General features: G+C 38.5%; 2 protein-coding genes across 5 annotated transcripts in view; one reads left to right on the top strand and one right to left on the bottom strand.

Annotated features, from left to right (window-relative positions):
• The window catches only part of LOC111329138 (uncharacterized), a 43,135-nt gene extending 19,603 nt beyond the window's left edge, over positions 1–23,532 (bottom strand). For 2 of the 3 annotated variants that reach the window (XR_015994725.1, XM_022933749.2), the window contains exons 1-10: positions 17,163–17,966; positions 16,027–16,100; positions 14,450–14,503; positions 14,080–14,128; positions 7,948–8,049; positions 7,300–7,373; positions 6,045–6,107; positions 5,619–5,737; positions 4,727–4,921; positions 133–156 (exon numbers count right to left, since the gene is read on the bottom strand). Coding sequence is in view for 2 of the 3 variants with exons in the window: in XM_022933749.2 (XP_022789484.2) it covers positions 133–156; positions 4,727–4,921; positions 5,619–5,737; positions 6,045–6,107; positions 7,300–7,373; positions 7,948–8,049; positions 14,080–14,128; positions 14,450–14,503; positions 16,027–16,100; positions 17,163–17,197 (789 nt within the window). In the remaining variant the exon portion in view is untranslated. Of the gene's footprint in view, positions 1–132; positions 157–4,726; positions 4,922–5,618; positions 5,738–6,044; positions 6,108–7,299; positions 7,374–7,947; positions 8,050–14,079; positions 14,129–14,449; positions 14,504–16,026; positions 16,101–17,162; positions 17,967–23,222 lie in introns of those variants that run through there. The other variant, XM_088743386.1, reaches the window with a different exon arrangement.
• LOC148741619 (uncharacterized) lies at positions 9,806–11,718 on the top strand. 2 transcript variants are annotated; one of them, XM_088743347.1, is made up of 5 exons: positions 9,806–10,287; positions 10,473–10,628; positions 10,701–10,831; positions 10,936–10,988; positions 11,237–11,718. In XM_088743347.1, the coding sequence occupies exons 1-5, from the start codon at positions 9,878–9,880 to the stop codon at positions 11,315–11,317; spliced, it is 831 nt and encodes a 276-aa protein (XP_088599473.1). In that variant the 5' UTR covers positions 9,806–9,877; the 3' UTR covers positions 11,318–11,718. The 2 variants fall into 2 exon arrangements, with proteins under 2 accessions (XP_088599473.1, XP_088599477.1); XM_088743351.1 differs by having other exon boundaries at positions 10,936–10,992.
• Positions 23,533–25,224: the final 1,692 nt, after the last annotated feature.

Genomic DNA, 25,224 nt, shown 5'->3' with positions numbered 1-25,224 from the left:
ATTGAGATGCTAACTTAGAATGGAGACTCTCGGAAGAAAACACAGAGAGCTCTGATAGTCTATCAAAAACTGTTACGAAAAAATTATTTAACCGTCTATGGAAATCTAGCCACAAAAATAGTCTGTCCTCACCATATATATTCTTTCCTTTGATACCTGTGAGAAAAGAAAAGGATGTAAATTATAAAAGCCAGTCATACCTCCGCGCAGCGGAGATGTGTGAGCCTTAAAAATATATATATATATATATATATATATATATATTACCGTTTAAAACCTTTCTCAATTCGAGTTGTAACAACGCGATGTAGTACTTTCTTGTTTGGCTCTCTTTCGTGATCCATGGACCTCGCTGCGCTCGGTCCGTACGCTATGACCTCGACCCTAAAATTTTCCCGTCCGGTCCTCCCACCTCCCACATATTGTGTTCTAGAGGGTACAAATACCAGGCCTATAAATGCGCCTTGAACGATTTTGACTTCATCTCAGAACGGACATAAATTGCAGATAACCAGTCTCAGAATTAATGCTCATTGGCAAAAATCAATAATACATGAAATTGTGTACGGTCTTGTAATTACGTCTCATGGTCATAGCCAGTCTAAATGTCGACTAAAGGTGGCTAGTACCAGTTTTCATCTTTTAGATGGTTTGTAACTTTGAGAGAATACAACAAAAAGACTGACCAACCCCATTTGGACACTTTTACGGGGTTGAATTAATTAATCATTGTTATCCAAAAGTAGCAGTCATTTCGTCACCAGCGGTTTCTATGGCAATGCTTTCGAAGGGTTATTTAGACGTATCTTTCAGCTTATGACTCAAATAATCTCTCAGCGCTCTGACATCTTCTAATGCATCATGGGCGTCAAATTCCTCCTTGAACAGATGATTACAAATGCTGCTATGGTTTGGTTTGCAGTATCCACCAGAATGGAGCTCAAGTGCTTTGTGTTTATTGTTAATCAGTTTTTTCATAAGATGTAGACTATCCGAAAAGTAGACATTCAGGTCAGTAAAGCCATCCTTGAAGTTATTATCACTATTTCTTGGGAGAGTTGGGATAACGAACGTTGTAGAATTATGACTAATTAAAACAGTTATGTGATTTTCATGTGCTCAGAAGACTTGACTTTAGTTATATAATAAAATAGAGGGAAAATTACTGAATGCTGATTGGTCAATGAAGAGAGTATTTTTTTGTTAATTTTGCTTGAGAAGAGGGCAAAATTACTAGCTCATGATTGGTAGTCAGGTTGCCTGGCAACAGCTTATGCTATCAAAAAGTTGTTGCTGAAGATTTTCTGTGATAATGGCGTCTCGTTTCGAGATAGTTGACAAGGAATATATCGAACTAAAAGACAGGAGTGAAAATGAAAACACGAGGAAAAGCACGGAGTACTGGAGGAACGTTTTTAAAAAGTGGGCGAACGAAAGAAACTTCCAAGCAAATTTAGAAGAGTACGAGAGCGATGTCCTCGACCAAACACTGGCGCAGTTTTATGCCAAGTTACGAAATGAAAACGGAGATGATTAAGAATCCGACTGCCTGAAAGTAATGCAGGCATCACTGGACAGATATCTAAAATCAAAAGCCTATCCAAAGTCCTGGTATCTTTATGGAAAAATAAAATTTCATTCAGCTCATTCGTGCGTTTGTGGCCATTGATTCTCTGTCACCTTTAAATGGCTTCCTATGACTGATTACTGAGGAGCGCCTTCAGAAATTCAGTAATTTTCCCCTCAATTTCATTAACAAGTAATGGCAATGGGTCCTCGTAAAATTAAGGATTAATATACTTGTGTTTTCAGAAGTTGCTGAAATTACCCTCGTCGCTTCGCGACTCGGGAAATTTCGGCAACTTCTGAAAACAAGCGTGATATTAATCCTTAATTTTACTCGGCCCCATGCGATTACGTATACAAAGTCAGGAAGTCGCGAAGTGCTTCCTCTATGGTTATACTTTCGACAGGATTGTTTCCTTGGCACAATGCTCTTACTCCTTTGACGGTCTTGATGGTTATACCATTGACAAGGTAGGCATTACAACTTATGTTGCTTTTGGAAGAATTTAAGTGGAACATTCCTGTTTCCCATTTTCACCTACGGCAGATAGTTGGCATATCTCAGCTAGCTTTCCTGTGCAATTCGTTTCTGTGTCAAGGATAACGAACACATATTTCTGTGTTGAATCATATTCTAGGTTCACAATCTTTGGCCTTGCAGTGTAGAGTGGTGCTATTTCTTCATGACCTTATAGCTCAGGTAGTGATATTTCTGTGGGCATTTGAAATACATTTTGCGACTCTGTTTGATGATTTGTTGGATCTAAATTCAGACCCTCTAAAGACTCATAGGTAACCCCTTCGCTGACTTCATTCCAGAGTGTTTGCAAGGTTTTTGGTTGAGATAACTGGTTACGCCTTCTCTTGAATTCCTTTTTTTTTTTTCTTGCTGTTTGTCATAAAAAACCTTCTTGTCCATTGCTTTAGCATGTCTTTCATAGAGAGCACCAGGCTTAATATAACGAATCTCTAATGTTTTTCCAGTATAGCTGTATCCAGTAGTGGTTTTTGCTACCCCACATGCCACTCGAAAATCATCACTTTTGCTGCCTCCATAAAAACAAGTTTTGGGGTTCTTAGAACCAATGGTGCCATTCAATCAGTAGAATATTCGTCACGAATGTCACTTTGAGCTTTTCTCAGGGAATCTCCAAAGAGATCTTTTCCATTCGGATAATGGATCTGTGGGTGCAATAAATGACGTAGTGATTAAAGTGTATTTGTTTATGTTTAGAAGGAAATATTTAAAGGAAAGCACAACTATCTTTTAAAGAAAAATGGAAGTTCAAGATGGCAGGAGGTAAGGTACTGTACTTTGAAATTTGAACAGCAAGATGACTCATATTTGAGCTTGTCTAAATGCCTTTATTCTATAATTAAAAAAAGTTTCCTGCACTGTGATAAATTAATGGTTGTTCATTTTGTTTTCTGTCTTCTTTTGGAGAAAAACATTTCTTAAGAATCCTACTGGAACCTACCTCTTTTGCAACTTGAACAATATTTTAATTCATATCGAAGATTTAGAAGTTCAAAAAGTCTTGTACCACAAATATCAACCTCATATTAAATGTCTTGTAAAGATAGAGTTTTTACTTAGCCATTTGATAGCGGGTATTTGATTATCAAGAATCAAAAGAAAAAAGGAGGGAAGAAAACGTAACAAATCTAAGTCGAAGCAGCCGATATGCTACAGGGATGTAACTCACTTGACTTACCTGTTGCGACGTCATTTTTATTTTCCTTGGAGGTTCACAGTCTTTTCCTTTCCCAGGCAGATTTTCTTTCACGAGAGTTCTCCATTTTTTTGCTGTCGCGTGGTTTCTTATCGATTGGATTTTTCGTTTAGATGCGAAGCAACCTTTATATCACAGAGAATCGTCTCCTTTATCTTCGGTTCTGTCTCCTGCATACGCGGTGGCCGTTGAGTACATGAAACACACGCTGGTAAGCAAACTTCCCACACAATAGGACACAAGTTGCGTAGACCGAAAAAAAGCCTCGAGCCGCCATATTTATTTTGAATTTACACCTTTTAAATCTCGTGCTTCCTTCGCGCGTTTCTCTCGCGCGACACACGAGAGTGACTTCTCCCCGCGCGAGGAAACTGGCTCTATGTGCCACTATATACTACTGTTCTACGTCCTCAATTAATGCTTTAAAACGTTAGCACAAGCCTCTTCTTTTCCTCAAATCCTGTTTTAACAAATGCACAACGAAGAAAACGGTAAAGAGGAAGGGAAAGAAGATGATGTCAAACACCGCCCAAAGGTTGAGCAAAAAGTATCCCCAACGTCTAGCTTTTCGCCATGATTCTTTTCGTACTGAGAAAAAGGAGCGGTACCATCTGGAGTTGAGCAAGTTATTCATCACTGAGTGGGAGAGGAACTGCGAACCATTAAAAAATTGCTTCATCGTTATTTAAAACAATTTTAAATAACACGCGGTTATACATTGACGTCCGCTGGGATCTATTACAAACCAGAAGCACGGAAACAGAATCTATTTACTAGATGTGCATTTAAGGAAATCAGCAATGCCAAAGCAAGGGTGAATGATTTCTTACAAGTAACTAACACAATTAAGTTGGAAACTTTTTCCGGTCAAATCGGCGTCTCTTTAAGACTAGAAAATCTTTAAGCTATCTGTCTTTTCATTTATTGAGTAACGTAGCAGATCAAAACTGAAAGATAATATTTTTTGTCTCAGTTTATTCAAGCCTTTTTATTTAATCGTTTCTCGGATACAATATCTTTTCATATTATTTTCAGAGTCGTGGGAAAGTAAAAAAAAATCATACTTGTTTCTATCTTTTTCATAAAATTTTGGCATAAAAGATTCAGGAGAAAATAAGTAGCTTTGCCTCTGGCCGTCTGTAAATACAGTAGAAAGACATCGAAATAACGTTCTTTTTATTAGAATGGTATAATATTGCACGCATAAATCTGATAGATATCCTTCTCCCTTGTAATATGACACTAAGCTCCCTCAGCCGTAGATTTTGGGGACGTCGTTGTCTCTCCCCTCATTCCTTATGAATATTGTGCGCTGATAAAGGAATCTATGTGCCTGATTGGGCAACAGCTTTCCATTAAAATCAACTTTAGGGGTGAAGGATAACATAAAGAAGTGATTAGCAACCTTTTTACCACTAGTGTTGTACCTTTTTCTGCTTCGTGTCGATTGCCTCGTCTACCACACAGTCAAAACAACTTTGAAATGTTCTTCTGTTATCGGCGTTGGTTTTTAGAGGGTCAACTAGGGCTGATGTGAACTCATTCACATATTTTTCCAGCTTTTCTATATCGTCTTTTTCAGGGATTCCACGACCTGATAAATCTCGGAGTGCTTTGTTTACCTAGGGAAGAAATATGGGTTATTTGTATTGTACCTTTTTCTGCTTCGTGTCGATTGCCTCGTCTATCACACAGTCAAAACAACTTTGAAATGTTCTTCTGTTATTGGCGTTGGTTTTTAGAGGGTCAACTAGGGCTGATGTGAACTCATTCACAGATTTTTCCCCGCGATAACAATGGCCGCTCGCGCGAAAAAAAATAATTCTGGCGAAGCGATTTGCTGAAGCTATAAGCGTGCACTGTCGGAATTTTGAGCACGCTCACGTATAATGAATTTGATTGCGCGGCTCCGCTAGCTATGTTTTAAATACAGTTATTGCCTTAATCAAACGGCTCCATAAGATTGTTCTGCATTTGATAGTGATTCTGACTTCTTGTCAGTCTCTTTTTATTATAAATGACAAGAAAGTTTTTTTCATTGTCTGTTATAAGTTTGAACGGTGAAGTCTCGATAGCCAGTAAAAACAAATACAGATATCAATGAAAGCCAGTGATGATTGAAGGTTCACAAGTAAACAAATGAAGTACAATGTGAGTAAAAAAGCTGCAGTTGTTTGAGACTGTGAAGCATGAAGAACTAATGAGGAGTAGTGAAACCAACTCAGTCACAGTAATAAGGATCACGAAATGAGAAAAGGAAAGAAAGCTTTAAATAAAGTGAACCGGTAAAATCAGTTAAGATAAAGTTATAAGACCAACCTGGAAAGCTTTGAGCAAGGTATTAGTTTTACACCTTGATAGGGTTTTTGGAGTGACTTTTTCTTTAATAGCATCGAAATCTCCCTTACGCAGTACATGATCAAGTTCGTTTTCGATTTCTGTAAAACAATCAGACATAAGAATGGTTCACAAGTATGAACATCATTAGTTAAGCAACTCCCATCAAAATTATTGCAGCGAGCATACAATCCAGCACAAGAAAATACTAAAAGCTACCGGTAGGTTCGATTTTCGCTATCAGTTCCGTCTCAATCCCCCTCACAAGGCGATCAGTCTTATGGGAATAGAGAAACAAAGAGAGAATCGAACTGAATCCATATTGGCTTTATAGCACTGTAATTTTATTCGTTTGTTTTTGTTTTTGATTTTTTTTTTCTGGCTTCCAGAATACCCTCTTTCACTTACCTTCAGCTTGATCTTGCTCAATTGAGCTATCACTATCCGAAGGCGCATGTTCGTCCTCAGCTCCTATATATGGATAATAAATAGAACTATGTTTAAACCATTCAATAACTAAACTAGGCGACTGAGAAATGACAATTATCATGGTCAATATTCTTTAGCAAGTTTTCCTTTTCCATTTCTATTTCAAAACGAAAGAAGAAATTCCTCTGAGATAACGTATACAAGTTCCATATCGAAAGAAAGCTAATGATCTTCATTCCAAATGTTTGATTTTCCTTTGTCGCACAGTCTTCCCAATGTTATTCCTTAAAGTCTACTTAAAGTAAAGCACATACTTACATTAAAAAACCTCGCACTATAATAAAAAATTTGTGCGATATCTTCGAATACCTCAAAATATTTCTCCTATTTTTCAAAAAGAGGAAACTTTATTTATTTACAGAACAACACTCTGAAAATATGTTTCAGTACCTCTGGTCCCTTTCGCACGATTTATTGAAATATAGTATTCTTCTTCTTGATTTGTTTTCAAGTGACTTATTAAAGCTAAACAGGAGGCTAACCCCCAAAACGTCCGAGGTATCTTGCCTCCAGGCTATATCGTTGTACTCAATTTCGGTGAGTTTCACATGTCCTATTCGAGGGTCCTCTATACCCCTTTGCAAAACTCAGTCACGTAAAAAATATTTGACCTTTTCACAAATCAAGAATAAAAACCAACATTATTTACAATACACGCAAATTTTGAGACGATCACTTTTCACATTAAATAACAAAAACATTTCCGAATCAATATTTTTACTTTTTCTAGTCTTGACCAGTCTTGAGTAACAAAAGATGACCAAATGTCTTATCGCATTTGTTTGAGGACCATTAGTAACTGTAGTCTTTTTTGTAACTTCATCGATACATACGAAGTCCATTTCCTGTCAAAATCCTGGTCAACTCTAACCATAACCGTTCGGCAACAATACTTACATTTTCAAAACTATTTCAAACCCCGGACTTCACCACGCCAAACAAAATTGTTCACTAATCACTTTAGTCGCGCTTAAATAAAAAAAATAAGTTCAAGTAGACATCAAGAGGTCTTTTCTACTTTAATCACGATTCACGAAAAAACAGCAAATCAAATCATAACCCTAATCATAAACAAAACATCAAATCATAACCCTTACTAACATAGCGCTTTTGAATATTTTATAGAAAAGGCGCAATACAAATAATAAATGTTATTGTTATTGTTATTACTAACCAGACTCGGCATATAGTTCGAGTGATGCTTTTCTCCCAGGCGTTACAGGCTCCTTTGACCCCTTCCTTCGAGAGCTGTAAAGTAATTAACCACATGAGTATTGAACTCTAAATTAAGGATTCAAGTGAGTTGAACCTCGTTTCACCCTCTTCAGGATCATGCTTAGAAACCGCGGAACACTTGTGAATAAATCCCAAGTGCAAGTAGGTCAAGTAGTTGTACCAAAAACCTTACATTATTTTTCTCACAATATGTTTGATAAAGGGATCGATGTTATAGTAAATTAACTAACTTTATTCACGAACTCGCTATAGCTAATGAAAAATAATGATTCTCAACGTTATTATTCTCGGGAACCCTCAAGATACGCTTATGTTAGAGTAGGGAATAACTCCTACCACTTTTCTGTTGTTTCGCCTACTATTAAAAGAAATTTTTTACAAAGGTCCGCCTTAAGGGTTGATCTCGTTCTCTCGAACACTTTTAGAACAAGAAATTTCCTTGAGTATCCCGGGATGATGGTAATGGATTTATTCATGAATATTAAGAGGGGCCGTGGAATTAGTGGGAGCAGTCTAGAAAGCACAAATACATGTGTACACCAGCCAACATTTCAGAACTTTAGCTGAAGTCATATTTGCTCGTTACCTTTTCCGTGTTGGACTCATTTGGACCTTATGTGTTCTAGATCCTCTTTGCCTAATAAGCTCTTTGGACAGCGATGGTATTTTTTGTGGATTTGCTATGTGCCTGAAAAATATGCTAGTTTTCAATAATTTTTCCCAGATAAGACAAATTAAAAGTGTATCAAAATATGTATTCCAAGTAAGCTTATAAACAAAGGATTTTGGAAAAAATATTCCCTACTCCACAGGCCAACTGCAACATAATACCGCTCATTTAATAGTGCCACCAAGACTTACAAAAGAGAAGATAATTCTTGCTATAACTGATAGAAATAAATGAGTCGTATTTCAATTTAAATAATGTACTATTCTCGTGGACTCTACACATACGCTTCTGTAAGAGTCTAAAATAACTGGAGGTACCACTTTTCTGTAGAAGTTTCGCGTCAAATCATAAGTGTCTCAGTCTAAATGAGAGAAATGTTGACATGGTCCGCTAATGTTGACGAGTCTTACTCACTTGATCTCGTTCACTTGAACACTTTTTGATCAAGAAATTCAGGGTAGACTGCTTTACTTAACGGAAAGAAGAGCAGTGAAAAAAAGATATGAAAAGACCAAATGGAATCTGGAACCAGGGAGAGGCTGGCAAAGGTTTTATGCGTGACGCGTGATTTAGTAAAAAAAAATTGACGTTTGACGCGTAAATTATACAGAAATGCGAGCGTGATTTGTGAATATATAAGCTAGAGTGAGGCGTGTTTCCCCCACTGAAATATATGCAACCCGTAAAAATCTCCCGCTTTCCTTAAATCTTATGCAAAAGAAGAGAGAGTTATAGCTTTCCCTTAATATGTGACGCATTAATTTAAAATTTCTTAAATTCATGCATAAAACGGGATCAAGAACCCAACCCAACCCAACCCAACCCAACCCAACCTTCACTCTTAAGAAAGAGTAGCATCTAATTTCTTCTTACAAAATCAGCCTTGCATCTCATATTAAAGTCAGGAGAATACATGAAATGATCAAAAACCAGAGAAGCTCTTTCTTGTTAAATATATTCTCCTTTTCAACACCCTAGGAAATGTATAGAGAGTAATAAGGAGAAAATGCATACTGATGTTAGGTTTTCAAATTAAAAGGGTCAGTTAAGGTATGAAGACAGTGACATTAGTACACTATGTTTACATTGTCAAAGAAGGCAATTTTTTAGCCTCTCAAGAGGACGTGATAAAGGAAACGATTAAAAAAACGCATCATGTAGAACCCAGTGTGTCAAACGTTCCATAAGAAAGACCCCTTACACATGCCACAAGTTAGTATTTACAAATTGTGGGTTGAAATGGAGTTCTCCAAAGTAGCAGTTGTAACAAGAATCGATCTGCTTGTAATTTTAGTTCCTTCCGCTACCTGAACTCGTCGGTGACCACAAAATTAAAACTAACGTTTGCACGAAACCAGATCAAGCCTGAGATGCACAAAAATATCGACGCTGATTGGTCAGTTTCCAACAAGCTTCACCCTGCAGGTTCTCACACACCCCAGTGATAAGCATTCTTTTACCTCTGGCTCAATGTATTCTACGTCAGTAGTATCGATGCTTTTAAAACAACGAAGGACGAAAAAAAACATAAACATTGTCAGTTCAGCCTCTTTGCTCGAAATAATCCAAAAGACCGATGAAAATCATTTTTTTGAGTGATAAAAAACTAACAGCAGAGAGATTCTGAAGAGTTATTGACGGCTTCTTAACAGCTTGACTGCCAACTTCCGCAGTGCTGCGACTGTTTGTGCTGAAAACAGTAGGAACGCTTGATCACAAATAAAATACCTTGACTCTGTTGGATTTACTGTGCGACTCAGAAAACCGGCTTGAATTCTCCTTTTTCACATTACCCAAAATACCTTGCGCTTTGGGGGGTAACTTTGGAGCCCTAGTTACAAGCAAAATGGCGGCTCCAACCAAACAAACGGATTTAAAGCTACCAAATTGTTATAAAGATGCTTCTAAATTCACGAAACCAAAGCTTAAGGAGGTTTGTAGAGCTCTCTCTGTAGATTTTGAGAAAAATATCGGGAAGAAAGCGCTCGTAAACATTGTTTGCAACGCTTTAAATCTGTCAACATCATCCACGACCGCTACAAAGACCGAGAATCAGTCAGCTTGCTGGACTTTACCAACCATAGCTTATCTACAGAAGCAAAAAGAATGGAAGAAAGACTTAACAGGCATACCAATGCTCATGGATGAGTCAATGGTCAAGTCATATTTAATTGGAGTTGGTTATGAAGAGCAAACTGTGCGAAAGTATAAGACACTTCGTGCATGGGAGCACAAGCAAGATGTACATTCTGTCAAGTAAGTCTGTGTTTTATGTTTGATTATAAAACATTGCAACTACACTTCAAGTAAGACATAATAGCATGTCTGAGAAAATAAACCCGTCTTCAAAGTTAAATTTCAACATTTTAGATAAATTGAAACTTTGTCTTTATTCTGTCTCATTATAGTTTTGACCTATCCTTTACTGTTTTGTGCTTTAGAGTTCATTTGCTTCCCGATTTCCCAAGTCTTTGGGCTCTTAGAGGAATCTGCAACCCGTCATTCTCAACTGATCAGGAGGAAAGCAAAGTGATGTACGTTGTACTGGAAACCCAATCAAGCAAACCAGTGTTTTGCCAATGCACATGCACAATTGGGTAAGCTGGCTGTATTTATTTAAAAAAATGTCAAATGAAATTGATTACTTAAATGTAGCATTTGTTTTCTAGGTTGAGAGGGGACTGTAGCCATGTGGGAGCTATTCTCTTTACCCTGTGTGATGTAGTAGCTGAGGGAAAACAGCACCTTCCACCTGACCCCACCTGTACTGATCTGCCTTGTTCATGGTCAGATCGTAAAGGTATCCTGAAAATTAGCTTTATAATATTGTGGATTATTATTCTATTATATGTCGGGATTTATTTTCTATTTTTCAAATACATTTCTCTTTTGTCCATTTTACAGGTGCCAAAGTTGAACCTGTCATTGTAGAGGATATTAACTTTTATAAGGCCAAAGTAGGTAAAGAACCACCCACACTCCTTTTTCTTCCATTGCTTCATTGATATCAAATCCTCTGTCAGCCATTAATTCATCCCCTGCCTTTAGGGTAGCAATAAATTCTGCACTGCTTGCTGTGACGTATTTGTCTGATGTCCTGCCTCCCCATGCTCGAGACACATAAACAATTGCTCCATGTGCATTTATTGCCACTAGAAACTTAAAGGTTGTATGACTCTTGTAATTTGAGTATACTTCTTTGCAGGCCTTTAATGAGGAGGGTTTCTGGGTAAAGATTTCAGTACAATCCACAATAACTTTGAGGTCAGGGAATGATGAGAACTGAATTGCCTTTCCACATTCCTCATAGTCAGGCATTTGGCAGAGATCTTCTAAGTGGAAATACAGCAGATTAATCCATGCAGAAAAATTTTCGCTGACACTTGCTTCACTGATTCCAAATCTCAATGCCAGATCTGGCAGTGTAAGTCCTACTCTTAATCTAACAGCGACCATGAACAACTCCTCCTCCAATGGCAGCTTGGATGATGGCCCTGGTTTGTTTCCTAACTGACAGTCACGTAAAGCCATTTCAGATCCTCTCCAACATTTTTTTTTTGTCTACACCAACAGCATTTAAATAGTTAAATAATGCTTTGAAGGTGTCATAGTTAGGGAGACTAGTCCAAAAATGAGATTTGTCATTGTCTAGCTTAATTTGATCCAATAAAAGACATTTTTCACGTAGCTTTTGATTTTCGTGCTCAAGTTCGCTCACTTTGCTCTGCAAAGAAGTGAGCTCTTGCAAAATGTCATCGCTTAATTCTCTTGACTTGGGATCCACCTGCGACTTGCAGTAGTCATGCTCTTTCAATGGGTGTTCTATTGGTAAACAAGCTCCCCATATTTCATGATCATCAACAGATTTGAATGATTTTCTTGGGCGACCCCTACTTTCCCCCGATACCTGAGAAAATGATAAAAAGATATATTGGAAATAGTGTTTCAAGTATAGAAGCTCAAACAAAAACACTTATCAAAGTCATCGTGAAGTACTTACACAGACTCGTTTGCGCTTTGGTTTTAGAGTTTCAATTGCAAAGAAGTCATCTTTGTTTGTTTTTTGACTTGTTCTGGTCTTTCGACTTTCAATTCCCTCTTGAACTCAAATATGGATGGATTGTAAGCCGAATGTGCTGGATCATCGGACTTTTCTCCTCCGACGAAGTAAGCTGAGCACAATCGAGTGTTGTCTGTTGGTGAAAAATCTTGTCGGCGAATTCTATTTAACCAAGCATTTCTTCGCTTAGATTCTTTCGGAATTCTGTAAAACTTGAGATTTGGGTTTCTTTTCCGATTATTTGAGCAGCTTGGAGCACAGCAAAAGTCGTTTTTTCCCATGTAAATTACGATGATATATAAGAGTTTTGTGAACAGATATGGCGTCCTTAGCTTTGTTGTCAGACTGGTTACCCCCCAAGGCGCAAGGGATTATGGGGATGTGAAAGAAGAGAATACCTAAAATATGTCTGGAAAGTTAATTGTTTACTTATTAATAGCACATTATTCAAGGAATGTCAAAAGTTGTCTCCTGTCCTTTCTACAATTGATACTAACCATCATCTCTTTCTTTGGGTGGTTGTTTCTCTTCAGAATGATTACAATACCCGTAAATTAAGAAATGGTTCGTGTTTATATCGAGTTATGGAAGCACACGAAGGAGGATGGTTATTCGTGGTTACTCTTTCGAACTCTTGGTCACTCTTGAACTATACAAGACGGTGTGTCACCTTGCATAACAGGTCTAACAATAGCTCTTTAGCGGCCATAATCGGTCAAAAACACTAGCACTACAAAATACAGAAACACGAGTACCGTTGGAGAGCTTCGGAGAGCGTTCGGTCAGAGTTGTCGAAGATGGACCAAGGCGGTCAATAAAGCTTTGGAAGGCTTTAAACTACGGCGTACATTGAGTTTTACCTTCTCGAAAACCGGTCTTAAATTACTTAATAAACAACAGTGATTGTTTTTGTTCTTGAAAACCAACTGTGAATAAACGACAAATACCGTACAAAAAAATACTAACTGAACTCGTTCAATGTAAGTCAAATTACATTTACCTACAGCGAAAGGAAAAAATTCACACTAACTAAACGCTATACACTACCTAACTTTTGAGGAATGCTTATTCGAAAAAACTGCCGATTTCTGACCCTTTCACCGCCATATTAACAATAGCGTTACCACAATAAGCGTACATGTAATCAGAGTGTGTACACTGCTTGATAAGTAGCAGTCGCCAGAAAAATGCCACATGGAGAACCAAATGTATCACACATGTCATAGAAATCACCTCCATTAAATGAGGACCAGAGGGAGAAACGGTTTAGAACTGAAGTCGACATCTCTTTCATAAGAGTGACTCCAAATGGACAAAATTTTCAGCGAACCAGTTCAAAGTCAATCCAATTGTACTGCTGATTTTCTAGTGACATATTCAAATACGAAAACCCACAAATAAAGAGCCGCAAAAATTTTTATCCTCATCAGGCATAAGAAGGTCTAAATTCTTATCTGTTTTCAAATTTTCAGCTCAATAATGGGCTTGGTTTGGAAACCTGCGTAGCTTGAAGTTCAGAGTTATGTGGTCAAGTGGCCTACGGCTCCGATCTTCTTTGCCGAAAAATATAGACTTATTTGGTGGTTTTTAGACCTGTTAGGAAATCAAGCGTTAGAAAAAATGTTTTTGGACACGCTTGTTGATTTAGACTATACAATCAGTGGGCTTGATAACCAAAGTAAGTCCCAGATTTTCTACACTATTTTCCCGGCTGTCGTGTGGAGGACCAAAGATAGCACTAACATGGCGGCTCCATTCTGGACTCTGTAAATTTGCGCAAAATATTTGGACGAATATCTTAAGTTTGAGAAAACAAAGGGCTTCCATAAGCTATCTCCTATAACATAACAATTCAATTCCTTACCCTTATCCACGCAGTATCTTTCTCTCGCTGCGTAATTGTGAAAACGGTTACATAATTTTAAAGTGTTTCCGCATTTTAAAACATCAATTCTAATGTTCGTAATCGGAACAGCGCTAATACTTACTTCACGCGCTCAACAAGGGCATCACGATCCACAAATGCGTCCTCAGGTTCTGTATATAGATGGTAGATAGGACTGAACAATGAGAATTAAACAAACACTAAATTTTAAATTCCATCAAGAATGATGGCAACGAGCACACAAATCCAGCTGAAGGACGTCACAGTCCTAACAGCATCATTGGTTCGATTTCCGCCATCAGTTACCTCAATCTCCCTCACACGATGATCAGTCTTAGGGCGAGGGAAAAGCTCAAAGTCCACGCAAAACCAAAGAGATAATGGAATTGAATGCACTGGCTTATAACACTGATATTTTATCTGTTTGTTTCTGTTTTTTAGCTTCCTGATTGCCTTCCTTCACTTATCTTTACCTTGATCTTGTTCACTTAAGGTATCGCTATAGGAAGATTCATCGTCCTCAAATTCTATGAATAGGTAATAAATAGGACTGATTTAGACCATTCAATAACTAAACTAGGGGACTAAGAAATGATAAGTATCATGATCAATATTCTTAGGCAAGTTTTCCCTTTTCCGTTTTTATTTCAAAATTCGAAAGAAGAAATTGCACTGCGCTAGCGTAAGTTCCAAATCGAAAGACCGGTACTGATCTTCATTCCAAATTTTTGTTTTTCCTTCGTCGTGCAGTGTTCCCAATGTTAATCCTTACAGTCTACCTAAAGTAAAGCATGTACTTACTTTAAAACACATAAGACTAGAAAAAAAAGTTGTGCGATAACACCTTAGAAGACTTTATTTACAGAAAAAACACTCTGAAAATATGTTTAAGTACCTTTGGTCCCTTTCGCGCGATTTATTCTATCTTCCCCTGAGCTAAATAGTTGTACTCAAGTTCAGTGAGTTTTACATGTCCTATTCGAGAGTCCCTTATACCCCTTTGAAAAACTCAGATATCCAGAGGCTCCCTCTCTCAAATAAACCTTCTCTAAGACTTCGTCAGACATTATCGATTGGTTCTCGTACGCGTGTCTTTGAGAAAATTTAGACTTTGAAAAAAGAGGGGATTACCATACTTATTTAATGGCAGTACCCAACAATTTATATACCTTTCTTATAAGATGATAATAAAATTAGATTCGATTTTGCCAAGTCTTTTCAGGTTGCTCAGTTATAGATCATAAATGATGCAAAAATGTCGTAAGAATCTTAAAAAAAAACGTACCACACAAGTTACAGGCGCTTGAGTATTTCTCTAATTTTTTTTCTTGTTAGTTTGTTTGTTTTTTAACCAACTTTTATTCAAAACAATTCTAGTGATATATCAATGACACACTCAGCTGTGCGTCGAGTACCAGTTTATTTGTTCTTACTACCACAGTATGACGTCATCGGTGATTTATTACTGGACAGACGCATAGTAACATGGACCTCATTTGTTACTTAGTTGTTGTTTGCAGAAAAAAGTTATTCCCGCTAAAAAAGAGAATGAAAGCAAAGGGTTCGAGTCATCGTCGACGAGGAGACGGAAAATTTCCTTCCTAGTAAGGGAACAAACGGACTAGCAAGCCCTTAATTTCACTCGTTGGATAAGCGTGGCGAAGAAAGCAAGTATTGTGGGGTCTGGATATGAATTTCGTTTTCCTTGACGAAAAAGAAAAGTCGTGCGCATGGCTTTTCCTGGTCTTGAGCCCAACGTATTCTCAATGGAGCGCCAAAATGCCTGCATTGACCACAGAAAGCATGCGTAGTGTGAACACACTTTGCAACTATGAATGGCTTTAAAATAAATCATGCAAGTGAGCAATCTAAGTAAATTTCTCGAGAAATCTAACCCAACCAAACCATGGGTAGTAGACAATTTTTTTTCACATTCAAGAAAAACGAAACGATATTGAAACTTAAATCTTTAACAGATAGATAAATTATGAATTAGGACGAGTTACAATGAAGCTCACTAATCCTTAAGACTTTCTGCCATCTTACTAACCAGACTCGGCCTCTAGTTCTGGTGATGCTCCTATACGAGGCCTTAAAGGTTCCGTTGGTCCCTTCCTTGTAACGCTGTAAGGTAAATGACCAAATGAAAATTAAACACTCGATTAAGAATTTAAGTAAGTTTAACCTCGTTTGATTCACTTCAAGATCATGCTTGACAACCTCGGAACACTTGTGAATAAATCCCAGATGCAAGAAAGTTAAGTAATTGTACCAAAAGCCTTGCCTTATGTAAAAGGTGGTGTTATACTAAGTTAACGAACTTTATTAGGTAATAAGCCAATGTGAACTCGATTTAGCTCATGATCAATACTCACATCCTCCCGTTTGCTACCCTATTAACCCTTTAACTTCTAAAAAAGAGCAGCATTTTGTTTCTTCTTACGAAATCACCCCTGAATCACACATTAAAGTCAGGAGAATAGAGGAAATTATGACCAGTTAAAGAAGCTCTTATTTGTTAAAATAAGCATATTTTATTTTTCAGCTCCTCAGGAAAGAGAATAGTACGGAGAACTGAATATGCATACTGATATTAGGGAGTCAAGGGCTAAAGGTATGAAAACAGTGACATAGGAATATCTTATTTACATCTTCAAAGAAGTCGATTTTTGAGCCACTCGAGAGGATGTGATAAACAAAACGATTCAAATAACGCAACATGGAGAACTCGATGTGTCAAACATGTAAAAAAAAAAATCACCTGCAAAAAATGACAGCCAAAAGGAAGAAACTGTTTACAACTGAAGCCGGGATCTCTTTTATAAGAAGTAACTTCAAAAGGATACTGTATCTCAACAAAGTTTTCCAATTAGGCGGCTAGTCATTTCAAATTCAACCTCATTGTACATTTGCATAAGGATTTTTCCGCAATTTTCTTCGGCATCTAATGTTCGAAGACAGGACACGAAACGAACCAGCAGTAATTCAGTTCTAGAGTTGAATTTGGAGTCGAACCAAAAGCTGTTTCATCTACAAAAAACTACTGGAAACTGGAGCGGACACCCGCTGATGACAAGAAAAAATATTTACAATCTCTCATAACTTGAAAACATACCGCCAGCCGCCCATGAGAACTCGCCGTGACGGAATTCAAATGATTCAAACGGAACTTTTCACAACACTTACTTCTTACTGTACGTGTTATCAGGGTCGGCGATCATCCTCCCACGCAAGCCGCCGAGTAGTCTTTATAAACTGCGGGCTGAAATGGAGTTCTACAAGGTAGCAGTTGTAACAAGAATCGATCGGCTTGTAATTTTAATTCCTTCCGCTACCTGAACTCGTCAGTGCCTACAAAATGAATACTAACGTATGCATGTAACCAGATCAAGCCTGATTGGTCAATTTGCAGCAAGCTTCACTCGGCAGGTAACAGTATTTTTTTTAACCTATGGCTCAATATATTTACGTCAGTAATATCGACACTTTTAAAACAACGAAGGATGAAAAAAAAAGACAATCAGTCGTCGCTCAAAATACATCCAAAAGACCTAAATATTAAGACCAGTCTTCGATAAAACCATTTTTTCAAGTGATAAACAGAAGACAGAGTATGACGAGTTATTAACAGCTGCTTATTAGCAAGACTGCCAACTTCCACGATGCATGCTGCGACTGTTGTGCTGGAAACAGTAGGAAGGCTTGATCACAGATAAAATACCTTGAATCTGTTAGACTTTACTGTTCCACTCAGAAAACCTTAAATACCTAAAATATGTCTGTAAATTTACTTGTTTACTAAAGTAACCAGTAGCACATTATTCATGGAACGTTAAAAGCTGTCTCCGATCTCTTCCGCTACAGTTAATACTAAACATCATCTGTTTCTTTGGATGGCTGTTTCCCTTCAGAACGATTGTTGTGAGGTAAATTAGAAGTTGCTATTTTAAGACTTTTATTCAGTTTAGCTTTTTGTTTAGTTAATCAGAGAATGTTTAGAAATACATTTGATGATAAAAATTAACGGTAAAAAACTACGACGTTTCGAAGTCTGCATGACCTCATTATCAAGTAAAATGTTAAAACTGATGTAAAATTGTAGCTCAGAGATTATATACAAATAAAATGTGATAACTTCATTAGAATAATGAGCGTTCATTGTTATTGGTGTCAGATCGTGCAGTATATGTTTAAATAAATACTTTTGCACGTATTGAGTCAGACTGCGTGTTTAACTTTGGTTTTTGTTCGCGAATGAATAACATTTCGTGGATTAGGCAGTCCATTTTCCCGCGGCATTTCTTGAGAACGGAAAACATTTTCCCCAGGCCAGCGGACGCTACACCGTGGGCCTCCCTCAGATGCTTGCCAATGACAGAAGCTTTATGTTCTTCTATGCGTTGATGAAGATGGCGTGTGGTATAACCGATATAATCCGCATCGCACGAATCACATTTAAAAGTGTAAACAACGCATTGGTGGTTAATTAAAGCGGGCTTCTCTTCTTGTATCTTGAGCTTTCCCTCGATCTTACGACTCGTGAAAACTGGTTGTAGGTCAGTTCCGATTTTCCGGCCAAGATCTTTTACGAAGGAATGCCAGCATCTCAAGCGGATGTTTACTAAGCTTAAGTACCCAGTGAAACTCATCAACTCAGCTATCGCCTGGTACACGAGTTCTACGATCCAAAGCCGTCACGAAACCCCAACTGAACTTAACGCGGCTACACAAAAACCTGTCAGAATAACTTTACCATTTAAAGACCAAAAATCGGCCGACACAGTAAGACATCAGCTGAAAGATCTTGGCCGGAAAATCGGAACTGACCTACAACCAGTTTTCACGAGTCGTAAGATCGAGGGAAAGCTCAAGATACAAGAAGAGAAGCCCGCTTTAATTAACCACCAATGCGTTGTTTACACTTTTAAATGTGATTCGTGCGATGCGGATTATATCGGTTATACCACACGCCATCTTCATCAACGCATAGAAGAACATAAAGCTTCTGTCATTGGCAAGCATCTGAGGGAGGCCCACGGTGTAGCGTCCGCTGGCCTGGGGAAAATGTTTTCCGTTCTCAAGAAATGCCGCGGGAAAATGGACTGCCTAATCCACGAAATGTTATTCATTCGCGAACAAAAACCAAAGTTAAACACGCAGTCTGACTCAATACGTGCAAAAGTATTTATTTAAACATATACTGCACGATCTGACACCAATAACAATGAACGCTCATTATTCTAATGAAGTTATCACATTTTATTTGTATATAATCTCTGAGCTACAATTTTACATCAGTTTTAACATTTTACTTGATAATGAGGTCATGCAGACTTCGAAACGTCGTAGTTTTTTACCGTTAATTTTGTTTAGTTAAGCCTTGCCTTTTGCGCCTACGTGTTGTTTTGGTAGATATATAGTTTTGATCTTTTATTTTGAGCGCGTACTTGCGCTTGACTCAGTTCGCGGATATCCTTATTACTGTGTTAGTCATCTGAATCGCCTGTTATGGTTAAGAGTAATCAGTATCATAGGTGGTCATGTTTGGGTTGGTAAAACTGACCTTGAGTTTTGCCCACACTGAAGATCCTGTTTGTGCGCGCGCTTTTTGTGCGCAGCTCGATCATTGGCGTTTAATTGGTTCCTTGGCGCTCGACGAGTACTTCGGTGAGGGCCACTCAGTTTTCCCCTTTTTGCAAAATAAACGAATCCATTAAGGAAACTCTCACGGTCAGCTAACCCTAACATGACTACGGTTTTCCTACTTAAAGCGTTGGTACCTCTCGCTAGATTATTACATGCATAGAGCGTCGCTGTGGTAGAAGTCAACTCTCTTGGAAGAGAATTAAAGAAAGGTACAGAGTTGTAGTACCTCTGGTTATTTACCTCAGGGATGGTACGTTTTTTATTGGGGGGTGGGCCGGGGCTTCGGAGGGGAGGGTCATTAGTAAATATTTTACAAATTGGGGAGGGTCAAACCTGTTTGACAAGAGAGTGGTTATGTTTCCAATATTGTTAGAGATCTAGCCGCCGATCGATAAAAAAGTATGCTCGTTCTCTCTTGTCTTTCAGGTGGTACTCGGCACAAAAAACATCTCATAAGCATCTATTCTCTTCCAATAGGTCGATCAATCGGTCGGTTTCCTCGTCGCTCCAACGTCTTGTTTTTTGATTTGGTGTTTTTTTTGCTAGAGGTTTGAGCGATATTTTGCGCTGCCTCCTCGCTGGCTGCCATTTTCAAACTACACTGACGCAAGCCAACGGTGTCTATGGCAACGACTGAGTTTGCAGTCACAATGCGCGTGCGCGCATGCAACATGTTGTTGAGACTGGCCAAACGAACAAAATTTCACACATCCAACATGAGAACAAAAGAAATGTTGGACGATGTTGGATCAAATGTTTGATACCGCTTCAAATATGTTCCAACATCATCCAACATGTTGAGTGGTCATCAAACACGGTGGCCAAACGATAAAATGTTGGTTCACCCAACATGTTGGATCGTCCAACATTTGTCGTTTGGCCGGGCCTTAACACATCAATTCTAATGTTCGTTGACAGAAGAGAGCCAATTGAAACGAACGTGCGGTAATTCACTCTGGAGTCAAATGCAGTTGAGCAATGAAACCCAAAATCTGCTTGGCCAAACAATTTCTCATAACCTGAAAACATATTGTCAGCCGCAAAAGAGCACTCGCCGTGGCTGAATGATTCTAAATAAATTTTTACACCAAGAGATTATAATCTCTTGTTCGCACTAACTTCTTATTGTTACCGGGTTGGCCATCATCCTCCTATACGCAAGCCGCCAAGCAGTCTTTTCAGAATGTGGCCTAAAATGGAGTTCTACAAAGTAGCACTTGTAACAATAATCGATTGGCTTGTAATTTAAAAACCCCTTTCTCTACCTAATCTCGTGAGTGACTACAAAATTAAAACGAACTGAGCCTGACTTGACTAAAAATCTCGACGGGGATTGGTCAATTTGCAGCGAATTTCCCTCTAGTAGCAGACCCTCCTACTTTCTCGCATGACAAGGATGTTAGCTATTATCCAAATCAATATCACAGCCAACGTTATTACTGAAAGCTTTCTATTAATCGTGGCGTGCCGATTGAACGCACCATCTCAGTGATATAATTATTATTTTATGATTTTCTCCACCGTGTAGCTCACCACTTGTTTGAGGAAACCCCAGTATTCATTACTTATTAGATCTCAAAAGTAGTCAGTGGATTTAATCTCTTTTTGAAGGCGCTGGAAAAAAAGATTTTCGAGAGGAAGCCATCCTCAGAGACAGGTGACCCCTATAACATGACCTCTGCCAAATCGTTCACCAAGAACAGTCGTGGATCGAAAATCATTCCGACGCGTTTCGTTTCTAGCTGAGAATTCTTCAGCTGAATGGTTACAACATATAGACAGCTTTTTTAAGTGAACAATGACTAAAACTTGCAATAAACGGACGTTACAAGAAATACCTTATCTACTTACATAGGTTATTGCGTGTTGTATTTTGGGAGCTGTGTATACGTCGAGATCAGATTTCGAACTTGCTGTGCATATCGGTCGAATTAACCAAATTAACGAGTGCGAACCGAACTTACAAATAGTTAGAAACACAAGCTTTTTGCGAAGAAATACAAAATTTGCTATTTTGAAGCGGAAAAAGTGAGAAGCCCTCACTTTTAAGCGACCCCCCTATACGCGTGCTTGAATAGTTGTTTAATCACATTCACAGACAGAAAATTCCGTGGCGTTGCAATGAAAATTCTGAAAGTTGTCATATTGAAAGGGAAGGATTCACGGTAATTCGCATGAGTGAGTGACGACGCAGCTTCATTGTTTATTAGCTAAACAGAGAATAAAGGTAAAGACAGACCGGCAAGGACTCCGTAGGTGGCTTTTGTGGTGGCGTCGCATTATGGCGTTGCAATTGTATTTTTTCTCTTACCAGCGTGTCGTAAGGGATTTTCCCTCTTTGTAGGAGATGAATGGCTGATTGTGTATCTAAGCGGTTGGGAGTTTGGGAAAGCCATGTCTTTGTCATGTCATCGATGTGTTTGCCCCGACGCATTTAGTAAACGATCTCATTAATAACCTTTTCCTGCGTGTTTTTTACTGTTGGTGCTTTGAGAGGTTTGTAGTGAACTCTGGTGTTGAGTTGCACTTTGCCCTCTTCTTTTTTTTTTTTTTTTCTGTTTTATTCATGATGGCTGTTGTTGTGCTTAAAGCAGAGTTGTTTTTCAGCTCTTTTCAGTAGAGCCGTGATCTCATTGTGTTACAAATTGTTTCACGGCTTGGATAAAGTTACCTCTGCAAATTGTTTTACAACACTTTCCAAGTAGCTCTCAAGGGCAATAGAGGGCTGAACCGGTGGCGTTCAGTTTGATGTGAAACGGTTGTGGTTTTTTTGTTTTGTCCGTGAAAAGTGTATTGGAGGTGCATTCATCTTACGAACAGATCTCGCAAGAGTTGGCTGATTTTACATTCTTTTTTCACAGGTGTTGGTATGAATTTGAGACCCTTTGATAGCACGCTGACCTGGCTTTCAGAAATTTGGGCTTATCATCGGTGTAAAAGCCTGTGAAGCTCACGAGTGAAGTAAAACAAAGACAACAAAACACTATAATCAATAGCGTACAGCAAAACAATACCTCATGAAACAAAGAAAACCTCGTCAGGTTATTACACCGAGGATGACCCGAAATTTGATTATGCGACGCGACCACAAAAGCCAGATGGGGAGTTCGTAACGGTCTGTCTTTACCTTTATTCTAAAAACTGTTTTGCGGAATCTTGAAAATTAGCGCTTAGGAAATACACTAAAATATAGTTCGATGATTGAACAACTCAACAAGCACTGTCAGATCGAAGGATGGCCAAATCTTACTGGGGGTTCATGTTGATTGTTCAAGCGATATCACATATTAATTTAGCGTTGACCCGACGAATTTAATCCAAAGGCTGTCACGCCGCGCATGCGCTTAACGGTGATTTCGTGCCTTTAAAACAAAATCTTCTATCGCAAAATTCTTCAAGAATACATCAACATTGAAAACTAATATTTACCAAATCAAAGAGAGCTCCTAAAGTGGAGAAGCCCCTCTGAAAGTTTGCAAATTTATTTTTCATTTTCCAGACATAAGTTGTCTCGGGTTTCGAAATCATAGTATTATTCACCCCAAAGCTCTTTTCGTCGGAATGATTCAAACAAAATTTGCACAATCAATACCCACTTACTTCTCACAGCTCCCAAGGTCGGCCATTTTCCTCCTCCGCAAGCCGCCAAGCAGTTTTTTCAGACTGTGGGCTGAGATGGAGTTCTAAAAAGTAGCACTTGTAACAAGAATCGATCGATCGATCGATTGGCTTGTAATCTTGAACCCGTCTGCGACCTGATCTCGTGAGTGACTACAAATCTGAAAATAATGTACGCACGAAGCACGCAAACAAAAATCGACCGTGATAGGTCAATTCATGGTCAGACTGCAATACCGCCGAATAATGAAAAAGCTGATATTAGCAAATGTAAAACATGTCCAGTTGGTTTGGTTTGTTTGTTTGGTACTACAGTTGGACCCCAATAATTCGAACTCGGATAATTCGAAGTCCCCGCTAATTCGAAGTAAAATTCATTTCCCTTGGTTTGGTCATTTTACCTCGGATAATTCGAAGTCCCCGCTAATTCGAAGTAATTTCTGTTCCCTTAGGTCGGATTTTACCCCGATAATTCGAAGTCAAGTTACCAGCTGAATGAAAAAGAACAGACGCTGTCGGAAATTAGAATATATATATATTTATGTAATAACAGTTTCGAACATTTCACAGCTCGTTAATCCCTTTATAATTGCGTAAAACAGTTCTCTGCGCATTAGCCCCTTTACTGTATGTGAGGTGCTTTATAAAAGTTATTAACATGTAGATGTGATGAAATCCATGTGCCTAAAGAGTTGACGAAAAATCCAATTTTAGTCTTTCAGCTTTGTCAACTCTCTTTCAAGAATACTGACGTATTTCTTCTCTCTTCACTGTCGCCAAGATTAACAGGCCTGCCTGTCACAATAACAGTGCATGAATTTCTATTATCCACTCTGAGAAAATAAAAGATTGTCTTAGCGAATCGTCCACTCTTTCCCTTCTTCAGATGTCCAACAATGGTTTCTTGATCTTGCGTCTCACATACGGCATATTTGTCCACTGGGTTATCGGGCTCTCTCCTGGTTGAACGTTTTTCATTCACTGTTGGTTTCCAGATTTCCTGGTAGTCGTGATATCCCTTTATGTAGGAGTTAATCTGAAGCGAAGCAACATTCCTTGGGAAAACAATTATTTAAGCAGAGCTTGATTTAGTAAATTCAAAGCCGTTATCTAGCAGCACAGGGGGGCTCAGACAAGCGACGAGTCTGGTTGTTTATTCGAAATATAAAGGAATGTATGGGAGAATATTGAAGAGTCTTATTATCGTAAACTTATATCATGAAATGTCTGAGTTAAAGCTCAAAATAAATGTAAACCTACCTCACTTGCTGTGTATTGTCGTTTCCGTGGCTCTAAATGGCGAATTTAAGCGATTTGGTGGGTTTTGCGTCGACTGTTACTATACATCGAGAACATACAGATGGGGAAATTACATCTTAAAAGTAACCGTTATTATCACATCGCAAAGAAAAGTCGTCAAGAGATATCCTTATAGGGGGAGCGTAACTTAGAGGGCAGGAGTCGCATAGGCCTATCAACACCTTTCAACCGTCGATTGCCTCTTGCCGTTTCCGGCTCACCGGCGTGTCGCCTCGCGCAAGGTTGAGTTATTCACAGATCAAGTGACTCCTTTCATTACTCTAATTCAACTGTCCTTTATTCAGTGATAAGATGGTAGATTTTCCATACAATACTCGCGATTAGTTGATTTGCTTTTACTTAGGAAAGTAGATTTACAACACGATTGAGTACGTGTGGTAAATGTCCTTAAAGTAGTAACGCAGCGTAACGCAACACACTACGCACAACAACAGAACTTTTCGCTGCCATCACCGGTCTCAAACACTATCACTTACGATGCATAAAATATTTGTACCGTTGGAGAGCGTTTGAAAGCATTTGGTCAGTGCTGCTGAAAAAGGATCAAACTGACCATCAAAATCTTTGAAAGGCCTCTAACCACTAACTACGATGTAAAACAAATTTGACCTTCTCGAAAACCAGTCTCAAATTACATACTAAAAAAACAGCGCCTGCGTTTATC

This window comes from Stylophora pistillata, chromosome 1 (assembly GCF_964205215.1).
Source record: "Stylophora pistillata chromosome 1, jaStyPist1.2, whole genome shotgun sequence".
Classification (NCBI taxonomy): domain Eukaryota; kingdom Metazoa; phylum Cnidaria; class Anthozoa; order Scleractinia; family Pocilloporidae; genus Stylophora; species Stylophora pistillata.
The sequence above is the reverse complement of the archived record's forward strand: the minus strand, read 5'-3'. Positions and strand labels throughout refer to the sequence as shown.

What these genes read in the sequence shown, in the direction of transcription:
- LOC148741619 (XM_088743347.1), top strand. Translation starts at nt 9,878, where the DNA reads ATGGCGGCTCCAACCAAACAAACGGATTTAAAGCTACCAAATTGTTAT. An exon ending in CAATGCACATGCACAATTGG is followed by an intron (nt 10,629 to 10,700) that starts GTAAGCTGGCTG and finishes TTTGTTTTCTAG; the next exon opens with GTTGAGAGGGGACTGTAGCC. An exon ending in TTAACTTTTATAAGGCCAAA is followed by an intron (nt 10,989 to 11,236) that starts GTAGGTAAAGAA and finishes ACTTCTTTGCAG; the next exon opens with GCCTTTAATGAGGAGGGTTT.